General features: G+C 44.0%; 1 protein-coding gene across 7 annotated transcripts in view; it reads left to right on the top strand.

Moving 5' to 3' along the window:
- Window positions 1–12,335, top strand: part of ndrg3b (ndrg family member 3b) — a 36,660-nt gene that overhangs the window by 20,430 nt on the left and 3,895 nt on the right. For all 7 annotated transcript variants that reach the window (XM_023798742.2, XM_023798743.2, XM_023798744.2 and 4 more), the window contains 12 exons: window positions 2,197–2,302; window positions 3,979–4,099; window positions 4,792–4,854; window positions 5,093–5,153; window positions 5,563–5,649; window positions 6,688–6,744; window positions 7,056–7,159; window positions 7,249–7,314; window positions 7,406–7,457; window positions 8,150–8,197; window positions 8,617–8,652; window positions 8,897–8,948. In XM_023798742.2, coding sequence (XP_023654510.1) covers window positions 2,197–2,302; window positions 3,979–4,099; window positions 4,792–4,854; window positions 5,093–5,153; window positions 5,563–5,649; window positions 6,688–6,744; window positions 7,056–7,159; window positions 7,249–7,314; window positions 7,406–7,457; window positions 8,150–8,197; window positions 8,617–8,652; window positions 8,897–8,948 — 853 coding nt within the window. The remainder of the gene's footprint in view (window positions 1–2,196; window positions 2,303–3,978; window positions 4,100–4,791; window positions 4,855–5,092; window positions 5,154–5,562; window positions 5,650–6,687; window positions 6,745–7,055; window positions 7,160–7,248; window positions 7,315–7,405; window positions 7,458–8,149; window positions 8,198–8,616; window positions 8,653–8,896; window positions 8,949–12,335) is intronic.

Below are 12,335 nucleotides of genomic sequence, written 5' to 3' on the forward strand. Positions count from 1 at the left end.
GATTGGACTGGGCTAGGTCTGATCCTGGGAAAGACGTGGTAAGATGGTTGAGTGGAGTATCATGGTGACCCCAACTGAGCTGAAGCAGGTCAGAGAGAAGAAGGGCAGCCCCTCTGAGGAATAGCAACTGCACTCAGCCTCATTCCACCATGCCCAAGTTGTCCTGCATGTCTTGGTCCCATGCTGAGGCAGATGTTGGGTCCTGCGTTTGCTTAGGGATGCTGTTCTACTGCAATTGAGTCGGCTCCGTTTGGGTCAGCTCCGCCGCTGGCTCTTCACCCTCCAGTCTGTCTGAGCGGGAGGAAAAAAAAGTGTGGACTTCTGGGATCCCCGAGGACCGGGCTGAGAAACACTGATCTAAATCAAGCTCATCCTTTGTTGATGCTTTGGGACAGTTAGCATAGCACATTCATTTGTAGCAGAATATTGTTTTATCATTTCTGACTGAACCCAAGTGTGGTTTCATTGTTTTAGCGCGACCTTTGACTTCTTAATCTTATTGTGCACTCTAATAGTGAAACTCGATAACTTACGGAAAAAATATTTTTTGCTTTCGTTACCTTGATGACTCGTCCCTTACTGAGGATTGAGAGCCCCAGCCAGATTCGGGGGGGGGGGAATGGGGGTCTTGACATTTGCTGAATTCTTGTGGTTCCCGGAGTCTATATATAAAATGTGAGTGTGGGGCGGGGTGGGGACCAGATCGAACCAGCTGTCGGTTATTGTTGTGAAACGGGCGTGGGGTGGTTGGGTGAGCGAGGTCTTCCCCAGCTGGGGAGTCCCAGATGTGGGCGCCCCCCCCCTGAGTTATATATACCCCACGGCGTCTCATGTCACAGGTGTGAACCAGTGGAATTCTTAACCTGTGGTGTCAAACATGTTCTCGTGTGTATGTGTTTTTTCAAGCTTCTTTTGCAGCTGATTTATAGTGAAGTCTTTTGCCTGCACCAATTAAAACATTCAGGGCTTTGCTGCTCCCCGACATATAATCTGTGCATTTCATTTTTACCAGCTTTTATTCAAGGTGACATGCAATTAAGAGAGCAGGCTCAGCCAGTCCCTGGAACATTTGGGGGTTAAGGGCTTTGCTCGAGGAGCAAACAGTGAAATCACTCCCTAGACCAGAGGCTTTGAACCGGTGACCTTCAGCACAAAAGCACAGCACCCTAACCCACAGAGCCCAGCCCAGGAAGTCCTGAATTGTTTACCAAATAGTTTGTATTCTTATGTTCCTCCTGTTCAGCAGTGCTCTGTGGTTTCCTTGGTGCCTGAGCGTGTCGTGGCAGGAGAGCCAGTGCTGCAGAAAGCAGACCACGCCGGACCTCTGTTCCCATGTAATCGCCGTCATCTTCGGCGACGTTCTACTTGCTGGAGCTGCATCTTCTCTTGTTTTGAAGGAAAAAAAAAAGCGAAATGCAGCATGACGATTTCTATGTGCAGATCTATTCTGTTTGCACTATTACACAGACCAGAAGCCTCAGATAATTACTGGACACATTAACGGCAGAACAGACCTCAAGGGCTGTAGTGAATGGACATTTCCCTTCTCTGATTATGCGATTAAGGCCAGACGTCAGTGGACCTTATCTGTGACAAAGAACACGCTGCGAGTTTTCCAGTTCATTCTAGATCTGCTCTTCCTGTGGATCAACGGCACTGCGGCGTATCGGGTCATCACACTCTTATCAGTGACGTCAGAGTCATGTACCTGCTACTGCATGTTAAAATCTCAGCTCCTTTATCTACAATTAAAAGTAGCTGTTATGGGTCTTTTATAATCAGAAACTATGCAGAACCTTCATCGGCGGTGGGGTGCAGTGAATGAGACTGTTGTAACCAGGATACTTGTGTCTGTATGTATGGTATTGAGCTTTTAGACAATAAATTCAAATGTGTATTGGTGAATATTTGCAAAACAACCCTGTGTTCTGTGAACAGTACAGAAGATGTATGGTAGATGAATGATGCACAACAGCCCACAAACTTTGATCTGCTGCCTGTTTGTTCTGAAGAAGTGGTTTTCATCCTCTCTTGAACCAGGTGTTGGTTCACATAGCTTGCCGGCAATGCATTTTGGGACAATTTTTACAAAATGTATTTTGTAGACCCCCAAGTGGCCATGAATCCCGTAAGCAGCGAGCAGACTGACCGTTGTCTGTCCAAAGTCTGATGTACCTTGTTTCTGATTGGCTCCAGGAGCATGACATTGAAACTCCCTACGGTGTTCTCCATGTGACCATGAGGGGAACCGCAAAGGCCAACAGACCGATCATCCTCACCTACCATGACATTGGCCTGAACCGTAAGTTGCTTTGGTGGCACAGATCTGAAACTTCCTGTCTTCAAAGCCTGCAGTACCATCTTGGTATCATATAGCTGATTTGCAATCACATTACCTATGATTGGCAGTAAAGCCAGAAGTCGAATATATAGTAATTTTAACACACTGTTAGTCCAGCTTCCAGTGAGAGATGGTGTATACCTGTGTAAACAATGTGTTGAGTTGAATGTAGTATGAAAAAACAGGCTTTGAGTGTACATACTTCTGAATTAACAGTGTCAGTCGATTAAAAAAAAGAATCCACTTCATCACAATAATAGGATGTCATTAATCATGATAAATCGCAAGATTAAAAAGGTAGTAGGCTATCTGCTTGTATTTTTTGGAAGGTGAAACAAATACATTAGCGGAACATAGAAATGCATGACAAACTGGTAAGAAGAATCATGTGTTTTTGTAATATAACATCTTGGTTTTGATAGTTGAAACCAATCGGTTGCATGGTTACAAATGTGTAAGCCGCTAACATAATTAGCGACTATGCTATTGGGAGACATACTCCACTCTTTTTATTTTTTAATTTTGCATTGCAACTTCAATCATTACGTTTTTGATTGAACAGCAAACACATAAGTTGCATCATTTATGTCAATTATATGAATGTTTTAGTGCAAAAGTTAATATTTTACGTAAAATATCTTACTCTCAGCAAGTACAATCCATATTGTTATAAGCCATTTTACGACATATATTTCGAGAAACATAAGTTAAATAAAACAATTGCTTTGTAGTCTTATACTTGCAAAAAAAGTCATAAAAGTAGTGAAAGACACTAAAGAAACAGCCTAGTTACCAACAGTTTGCATATATTTATAAAAACAAGTTATTATAGTAGCAATCAAAATTAGAAAACAAGTGACATTATGTAATTTACAAAGTTACTGCTTATCTGAATTCAGTTATCCATGAATTGAAGAGATGTATTTTATATTGCATTTCCTCAGCAAAAACTCTTTCACATCACAAAATAAAAGGTTGAACCTCCTCAGTCAGTATACTCAGGACCCAGACATTGCTCTTATTTATGAGAAAAATCGGGCATTTTCATGTGTTTTCCTGACCCAATAACAACTGTCAGATTATCGTATGAATTCCGCTATTTGCAAATTGGTAGGCGCTTCATGAATCAAGTCAGTGACTCGTTCTTTTTATTCTCCTTACAAAGCTCTAAAATATATTTAGTTTCTACCTATCTGACCGATATGTTTGAAAAGTACACTGTTCAAGGCTTTTGCGGGTGTTTTTTTTTTTTTTAAATGTTTTTTAGACGGTTTGGTGAGATTTCTGTTTTATCCCACAGGTTTGCTGACTCCAGAGGGTTAATTTGCGTTAAAAAACAAAACAGCGAGTTAAGGTTTCAGGTAAATCACAAGCGTTAATGCGTTAACGTTGATAGCACTATTTTAAATTTCGTTACAACTTCGATTCCCAGACCAATACAACCTCGATTCCCAGACCAATACAACCTCGGTCCCAGACCAACAGTGAGCCTCAATATATCTAAAGTCATCTTAACACCCAGGACAGATGTACCAGAGACAGGCCAACCTGGTCCCACATGATAAGGCCATTCTGGTGCTTCCATGAACATTCTCTGTTAATCCTGGTCTTTTACTCTCCATTGAACCCATCCGTAGACAAGTCTTGCTTCAACACCCTCTTCAACTTCGAGGACATGCAGGAGATCACCCACCACTTTGCTGTGGTCCACGTGGACGCTCCTGGCCAACAGGAAGGCGCTCCCCCATTTCCCGCCGGGTAAGGCTGGGTGTCCCTCCTTCTGCCGAGTACCTCCCCAGCAGTGCCTTCAAGTCTCACTCTGGTTAAGAGCCAACAACCTTCGGTAAAATAAACACACTTGTATCTTACGATTAACAATTCTACAGTTTTTGTGCCTCCATAACACTTGGAAACATTTGGTGAAGCTTAAAAGCTTATAGCCCACAAGCGGCCTTTAGACATGCCTCTACTAAGTGAAAGTGATAACTTGTCTTTGTTCACACACTACAAGAAGATGTATCCTCTGCATTTAACAGATGCATGATATAACAGTGGCCTGCTGTTGTCTAGCACCAGGTGAGCAGTGCTGGGGGCCGCACCTTGTGGGATTTGAACCAGCAATCTTTCAACCACAAACACGCGTCCCTAATCATTAGGCCACCACTGCTGCCAACTTGGCTTTAGTATGATTGATTGGAGTGGTGCCTGGTAGAAACGGGCTTCTTTCAACAGAAGAATGGGCCTGTTGATAGGGGCACACTGCTTCAGGAAGTCCAGTATCCTTTTGTTCATTCATGTAAAGATGCGCGGCTGCATTGAACCATAGGACGTTCTTCTGGGAGCAGACCACCCCAGGGATTGAGCACCAGTGTGAATCTCGACTTCTGGGAGAGACATACCTGATATGGCTGACTTTATAAGTGCCTTGACCTACTTATGTGTGTTTCCAGGTACCAGTATCCCACCATGGATGAGCTGGCTGAAATGTTACCCTCTGTGCTAACTCACCTGAAGTAAGTTCTGGCCAGCCTGCTAGCAGCTCTGTCTTCAGTAGCAAAACATGTTTTCACCCAGTGTAGTATTGTTAATGAGAGAAGTCTGAGAAAAGTCTGCACTGTAATTGTTTGCTCACTAAGATGAGTAGCCCTCATGGTCCAAGTTCATGTGGCTTCCTGTTAAACGTTGCCCATTTGCATGGCGGGCGAGGGCGTCAAAGGCTGACGTCATGTGACTCCTCACCTTCACGCACAGGGTGAACAGCGTGATTGGCATTGGTGTAGGAGCTGGGGCCCACATCCTGTCCAGATTCGCGGTAAGTCCGTCCGCCTGTTCATCATTCGATCACGCCGATGCTTCCCTTTCCCCACTGCCGATAAAGAGCTACTGTTACATTTTCAAAACACTGATTGTGAGCTTCTTGCAGACATCTGTGTCTGCAGCCGTCCCCCCCCCCAGAAGGTTTAATTGTTTGTTATTACATTGCGGTACTGTCTTCACCACCAGCCAGTCTGGCTTCACATCCTCAGCTTCCTTTAATCCATCTCATAGAAGATCGTATTCATAGCTCATGATACTGTCTAGGGGAAGAACCATTTCTTTCTCTTTTGTGCTGGGGCTCGTGATGGAGAGCTGAACTGTCCCATTAAAGGGATGGGAATTTGGGGGGCAGAGGACTTTCCCTTTCTAAGCTAATTAGTGTAACCATTGGACCACTCATATAGCTGAACGAGCCCAGCTTAGTGGAGGCGCTGGTCCTGATCAACGTGGATCCGTGTGCCAAGGGCTGGATGGATTGGGCGGCTTCCAAGGTACTCTCACGTTCTCCAATCGCCACAGCAGTTTCCAGCCTGTTCACCTGCAGGGTCCAAACTAGTATACGACGACATATTTACCTCAGTCCTGTAAACTGCTGCCTTTATTAGGGTGGTACAGTATAAGATCAACTTTATTAATCCCACAGAGAAATTTGTATGCATTCAACAATAAGGTGCGAACAGATTTATACTGTGGGCAGTGGTGGCTTAAAGGTTAGGGAAGCGCACTCGTAATTGAAAGATTGCAGGTTCGAATCCCTGACCTGCAAGGCACCACTGAGGTATCCTGAGCAAAGTGCTGCCCCCTGGCACTGCTCCCTGGGTGCTGAATTAGCTGCCCCCTCACATATGGGTTAAATGCAGAGGAGACTTTTCATTGTTGACATGTATTAATGACAATCACTAAATTCTAATTCTAGTGCAAAACAAACAAAGTACAAGGACAGTTCAATTAGTGCCAACAAATACACATGGTCCAAACAAATTTTACAAGTACCATTTCCTGAAGGATTAAGACATTAAGGGAATTAATATTCTTAAAATAATAAAGTAAAAATTAAACTAGTATTATTATTGTTGTCCACCTGCGAATATTCAGGCTAGTGTCACTATGGATGCCAAACTGTCTGGTACTTTGAGTTTGACTGTGGTCCTTAATCATTTTCATGTACAGCCATGGGCGTAGTGTAGCTGTCCGTCACCTATACATTACTGCATGCATACTGTAGTACAGTTAGATGACAGTGGGTCATTATACAGCCGGCAGCGCTGCCCAATCAACTGCACCTGTTACACTAAACGATAGTTACACCTGCTAGCGTCCTACTACGTCCACTTTCTGGAATCTCCCCATCAGTTTATATTATTTACTATGGCCCTCAGACGTAAATGTAGTTGGACGTGACATAACTCAATGTAAACCTGTACTCATAGCTTAACTGCATATGCTGTCTCACTTTTCTCATGGCATCAGTTGTTGCTGCTCCCTGCAAAACCCTGTGAGAATGTTAATACAACACATTCTTTTTGCAGCTCACCGGTTGGACCAGCAACCTAGTGGACATCGTGATGAGTCATCATTTTAGCACCGTAAGCAGTCAGGAGGCATGGAGGTTACCATGGTGTTGGGAGTCAACGGTTCCTTTGACGCATCCTCACTGATCTCTCCTAACTCGTGGACCTTTCTCATTTTCATGAGGCTCGAATTCTACCAAACATTTAGGATAAATCAACTGACATACAGTATAACACCTGTCTGAATGCCACACAACCCAACTCCTGCACTTTACCAACAACATGACAGGAGTTAAATAGCCCCAGTGCCGAATCCTTAGATGGGCTGATCAGTGACTCCAACTTTGATGTTCCATCTGATGGTCTGGCCACTTGTCTTCTGCCAGGATGAGCTGACCAACAATGAGGAGATCATCCAGACGTACCGTCTGCACATCGCCCAAGACATCAACCAAGACAACCTCGCTCTCTTCTACACCTCATACAACAGGTACCACGTGGTTTGCAAGTGTAGACAAGGATGATTTTACTGTTTGCTTGACTGATATACTGATGGCTTTATTTATCTTTGCTTGACAGCCGCCGGGACCTGGAGATTGAGAGACCCGTCCCTGGTCTGAATGAAGATGAGGTGAACACTCTGAAGTGAGCAGGCCGATCTTGGGCAGCATGTGGTCTTTCATCTGTTTGTTACTGAAGTATGAAGCAGGTCCTCATGACTGCTGTGATCCTCCAGGTGTCCCGCACTCCTGGTTGTTGGGGATTCTTCTCCAGCGGTGGAGGCAGTGGTGGGTATTGGTGCCTCACATGTTCTTCACGTGAAATAAAGCTTATGAATATCTCCCATTTTTATCTCATGACTTATTGTCTTCATATATTGGTGTGTGATAATCAAAGGTTAAGCTTGCTGGCTCCTTAATTCTGCTGCACACTGTCCTAAAATAGTGCTTCCCTCACTGTAATTTATGTGAATTTGTCCTTTCCGGTGCCTTCCAGGGGTGGATGGGATTTCATCCTGAGTCTGGTTCCTCCCGAGGTTTCTATCTTTTTCTGAGGGAGTTTTTCCTTGACCTCAGGCTCATAATGGGACCTCTAGCTAAAGGCGCAGCTCTTTGTTAAAAGCACTACAGAAATTGGATTGGATTGACTTGAATTGCACAGTGGTGCATTGGTTAGCACTGTTGTCTTAAGCCTCTGGGATCACGATTCAAGTCTCCCATCTGGCTCTGTGTGTGGAGTTCATGTGTTTCGTTGTGGGGTTTCCTCCAGTTTCCACAGTCCAAAATTACGCTGAGGGTAATTATAGTTGCCATAGGTGTGCATTGTGTATAAGTGCCCAGTGATAGGTTTCCTTGCACCCATAAGCTCCAGCCACCCTCTGAATCAAGTGGATGGGTGGAATGCACATGTGGGTGTTCAAGGCCAAGGTACGTCAGATGCCGGTAGTAATAATCTTATTTTAGTGTTATATTCCTTCTAGGTTGAATGCAACGCCAGGCTAAACCCAACAAAAACCACTTTTCTGAAGGTGAGTAAATCTTTTTGTACTAGATTTTTCTCTTAAAGTAGATCTATTGTGCTCATTTTCACTGTTCATAAATTTATATTTGGGGTGTACTAAAATAGATTTACATGCTTCAGTGTTCCAAAAACATATTATTTTTGAAGGTAAGTGTACGCTGTATTGATTTGTATTCATTTTTAACCGTTTGTTTTTGTACTGATTTAAGATCCAGGACTCATGCATCATGGAGATGAGCCTTATTTTCTGTTGCTGGCATTTATTTACTCATTTAAAAATGGCTCCTAATACCAGTGGAAATACACACGGTTCAGCATGAGTGGGCAGCACTGTCTGCTCTAGAATTCTGTTGTCAGGTTCTGGTCTTTCCTGGACCTGTGGGAGTGCTTCGGTTAATATGCCTTGGCCTACGTGTTGTGTTGCAGATGGCTGACTGCGGCGGGCTGCCCCAGGTCGTCCAGGTGAGGGGGACACCGTGACACCGTGACATCGTGACACCGTGACACCGTGACACGACCCTAGCTGACTTTGCACCTCTTGGGAACGTTTAAGCTGAGGAGGCCGATGGGACTTTAAAAAACGCGGTCAAGTGGGTTCTGGGGCCAGAGCATCGCAGAGACCGTGCGACCAGTCACAATTACACCATTACATAAATGTCAGTAGGAATACAGTATTTGTGGAAATAACAATAATCTTCTTTAACAGCCAGGCAAACTTGCAGAGGCCTTCAAGTACTTTGTCCAAGGAATGGGCTATAGTGAGTACTCATTTTTCATCTTTTCCTATCCCTGATGTCCCTGCTTAGTGTTGCATTGTCTTTATTTTTCTAATATTTATTTGACTGGGTTAATGTTAAGACGCATGTCTTAGCACAGCCGTTCTGTTGTCTTCTGTCGTCAGCGTGTCCCGTCTTCTGAGATCCCTGTATCTCAGCCTGTCCAGGAGAACAAATAAATAATCGTTTAGCAGAAATCCTCCAAGGTCAGGCCCAACACAAAGAAGAAGCAAACGTTCGCCTTTATTCCCCGACAAGGCTTTGAAAAACATGTCATCATTCAGATCCTCCCTGATATTCGTGACCTTGCATCTACTGCACTAGGAAAACCATTTTCTTTTTTTATTATTATTTTTTAATGAACATAGCATTTTTAATGACGCCCCAATTTACACAGTGTATGGAAAACAGCCCACGTATGATTTTTTCCTTTTCTGTCAACAATGTACGTAATGGCCTTCTTGCCCTACCCCCATGAAACAACTGCAGCATTGTGCGTAGTCTGTACACCTCCCCAGGCTGGAGTCTGTGTTAGCTGGCAGATGACCTGGTGGGGGCGGCAACAGCACTGTTGTTGCGGTCGGGGGCAGGAGGGAACTAACGTTGTTTCCTGTCTCATTCACAGTGTTGCGTAACAGCTATTGTAAGTACTCGCTTGTTGTACAGAGAATGTGGCATGAACTGCAGCAAGTCATCCTAAATCAGAGCCCCCCCCCTCCTGTCCCTGCTGTCAGGGAGCAGCCCCCCTTTTTCCCCCCGGTTTTTGCCAGTTTGAGACACAGCGCCCCCCCCCCCCCCTTGGTGAACCGTTGGTTTGCTATGCAAGCATTCCGCTAAACACAATGCTAAACATTTCCAAAGGTAATTTCATCTAGTGCTAATGTTGCTAAACAACAAAAACATGCATGACTCTGTACATGACCTTAGCGTGGGGCTCTGTGTCTTTAAACGAACAATGATCTCTTTCATTCACAAATCAGGAATGGTTTGACTCGAATGTTTATATTACTACATATAAACATTTTATAGAAATAAATACCGGGCAAACAAAATGGGCTATCCAGTTGAAATACAGAAAAAAAAAAAAAATGTATTTCAGATTGTACTTTTAGTGAGCTTCCACTTTTCCCCCCTTTTTTTGACTATAAAGACAAGATCATAAACCCTGGATCTACAACCTCAATCTCTTCTCCGATTGGTGAGAGACTGCGGTCTGGTGGACACGTCAAAGAAGGGGAATTCGTCCTTTCACTGTCGGTGTCACTTAGCACCGTAACTCAGAAGAAAAAGTACCTACATTCTTACTCGTTCAGCTTAAAAACACCAAGTGACGTAGATGCAATAAGCAATTCAGTTCAGTGTTCAGAAATTGAACTGGTGAAGTTCACTTATACCCGCAAAACTCCCCCAAATGCACCCATTAAAAATGTTAAACGTTCACAATAGAGTTTGACACTATTTTCAGCGATTAACTCACAATGGTTACGATTAACCCGTGTATCTGAATTTACCTTCAGAGATTGCCCCTGTTGCCCGAATCTGTGGTGGTCACTTTGTTTGTACTGTCTTCTCTGTTCATTGCATTGGCTGCAGTTCTGTGGTAAATAGCACCCAAGTCTATCTGGTTGCCGTGCTGCATCCTTGTGAGAGGATTTCAAACTGAGTCCCCTACACCTGAAAACAGCACTTTCTGCTCATCATCTGTCTGACTTGCTGTTCCTTTTGACCCCTTTCCTACGGTAGGAGAAATGAGAAATGTGATATGATGGAATCACTGCGTGGCGTTATTATAGAGATAGATGTGATAGGGCAGAGATTGTGTCTTTTTTTGGCAGGGTTTATGTGGCTCAGTAGTCTATGTTGCTGTACTTGTGATCAGAAGGTTGTTGGTTCAAACCCCATAGTCCAGTGTTTCCCTACCCAGTCCTCAGGGAACCCTGTATAGTCCCCATTTTTGCTCCCTCCTAGCTCCCAGCCAATCAGGAACACCGAATACCTGGTATAAGTGTGCTGGGAGCTGAGAGGAAGCAAAAACGTGGGGTTCCCCAAGGACTGGGTTGGGAAACACTGCCATAGTCTGCAGAGTGACCTTAACTTACCACCCCCCAACTGGCCCAGGGACTGGCTCACCCTGCTTTCTCAATAAAATGCACATCCCTCTGGATAAAGACAACTACTCAATAAATTAAATGCTTTTTAGGGTGTTCATTAATGTGTAAGACACAGGTTATCCTGGCTGTTAGGGGCGTGTGATTTGCCGATATCAGATCCTGAACGATTAAAATGTATGTACGATTATTAGTGTCATGCTACAGTACACGTTTGATCAGTTGCAGTTATATGGCTCATACATACATCTAAAGTTGTTTTGCCAGCCAAATTTGTTTCGTCACACCAATAAACCGGTAATAGCTAACAGTAAGTAATGCCTTGGATTTCTTCCTCTCTCCCTTTCGCGCCCTCGTCCCAACATGCAACACGTTCCCTATTTGACAACCTAGCGGCATGGACGACATGGAGGAAGTTGCTCCCTAAAAAGATTTTGACATTGGTAATATGGAACTTGTTTGTATTTTCCAAAACCGACTGGTGCAAACAAGTTATTTGCAAAATTTGCAACAATAAGGCTTGCATGTCAAATTGCAACATGGCAAACTTTTTTTAACCACCTCACAACAAAACACCCGAAAGAATAAACTGTTATTTCTTCTTTTACGTTTTGCTACCTTATAGGGCTATGTTTTTTTTTTATTAGTTTGGTTGTACTGTTCAGTGACTTCAAATTGACTTAAAAACCAGCGTGAAGAAGAATCGTGAATCGATTTGTGCCTGAAAAAAAATTGTGATATGATATTTTACCATATCGCCCACCCCTACTGGCTATAGAGGTTTGAAATGTGCTGCTGCAACGTAGAGATCTGCTGTATTGAAGAAGGCGTGGGACGCAGGTCTGAATCTGCGATAATTTTGGGTCTAGCGAATGGGTTCATGGACTGCTGGTGTCTCTTGAGAGTGGGGGCTCGATGGATGCCTACTACAGAGTTAATTTTTGCCGTCAGCCGAGTTCTGAGTCTTCTTTGGAACTGTTACCTTTACGGAAGGTTAGACGTGTGTTTGTGTTTCTCGTGCTATCGGATGCAGGAGGTGGCTGATGTTCACACTTGTTGGTCAGACGTGTGATGCCGGTCATGTTGTGGGAGTCGGCGCATAGCACATATCAGTGGTCGCCAACGTGTCAACCATGAGCTACATCTTTATGTTGCATGTAAACACGTATTTGTCTCGATGAGTGCTGCGCTATCGTGGTACACTGCGGGGTAGATGGGAAGGGAGAACTTCATTTTTTTACTGTGGCCTCCCCCCCACTCT

Source organism: Paramormyrops kingsleyae, chromosome 18 (assembly GCF_048594095.1).
Source record: "Paramormyrops kingsleyae isolate MSU_618 chromosome 18, PKINGS_0.4, whole genome shotgun sequence".
NCBI lineage: Eukaryota > Metazoa > Chordata > Actinopteri > Osteoglossiformes > Mormyridae > Paramormyrops > Paramormyrops kingsleyae.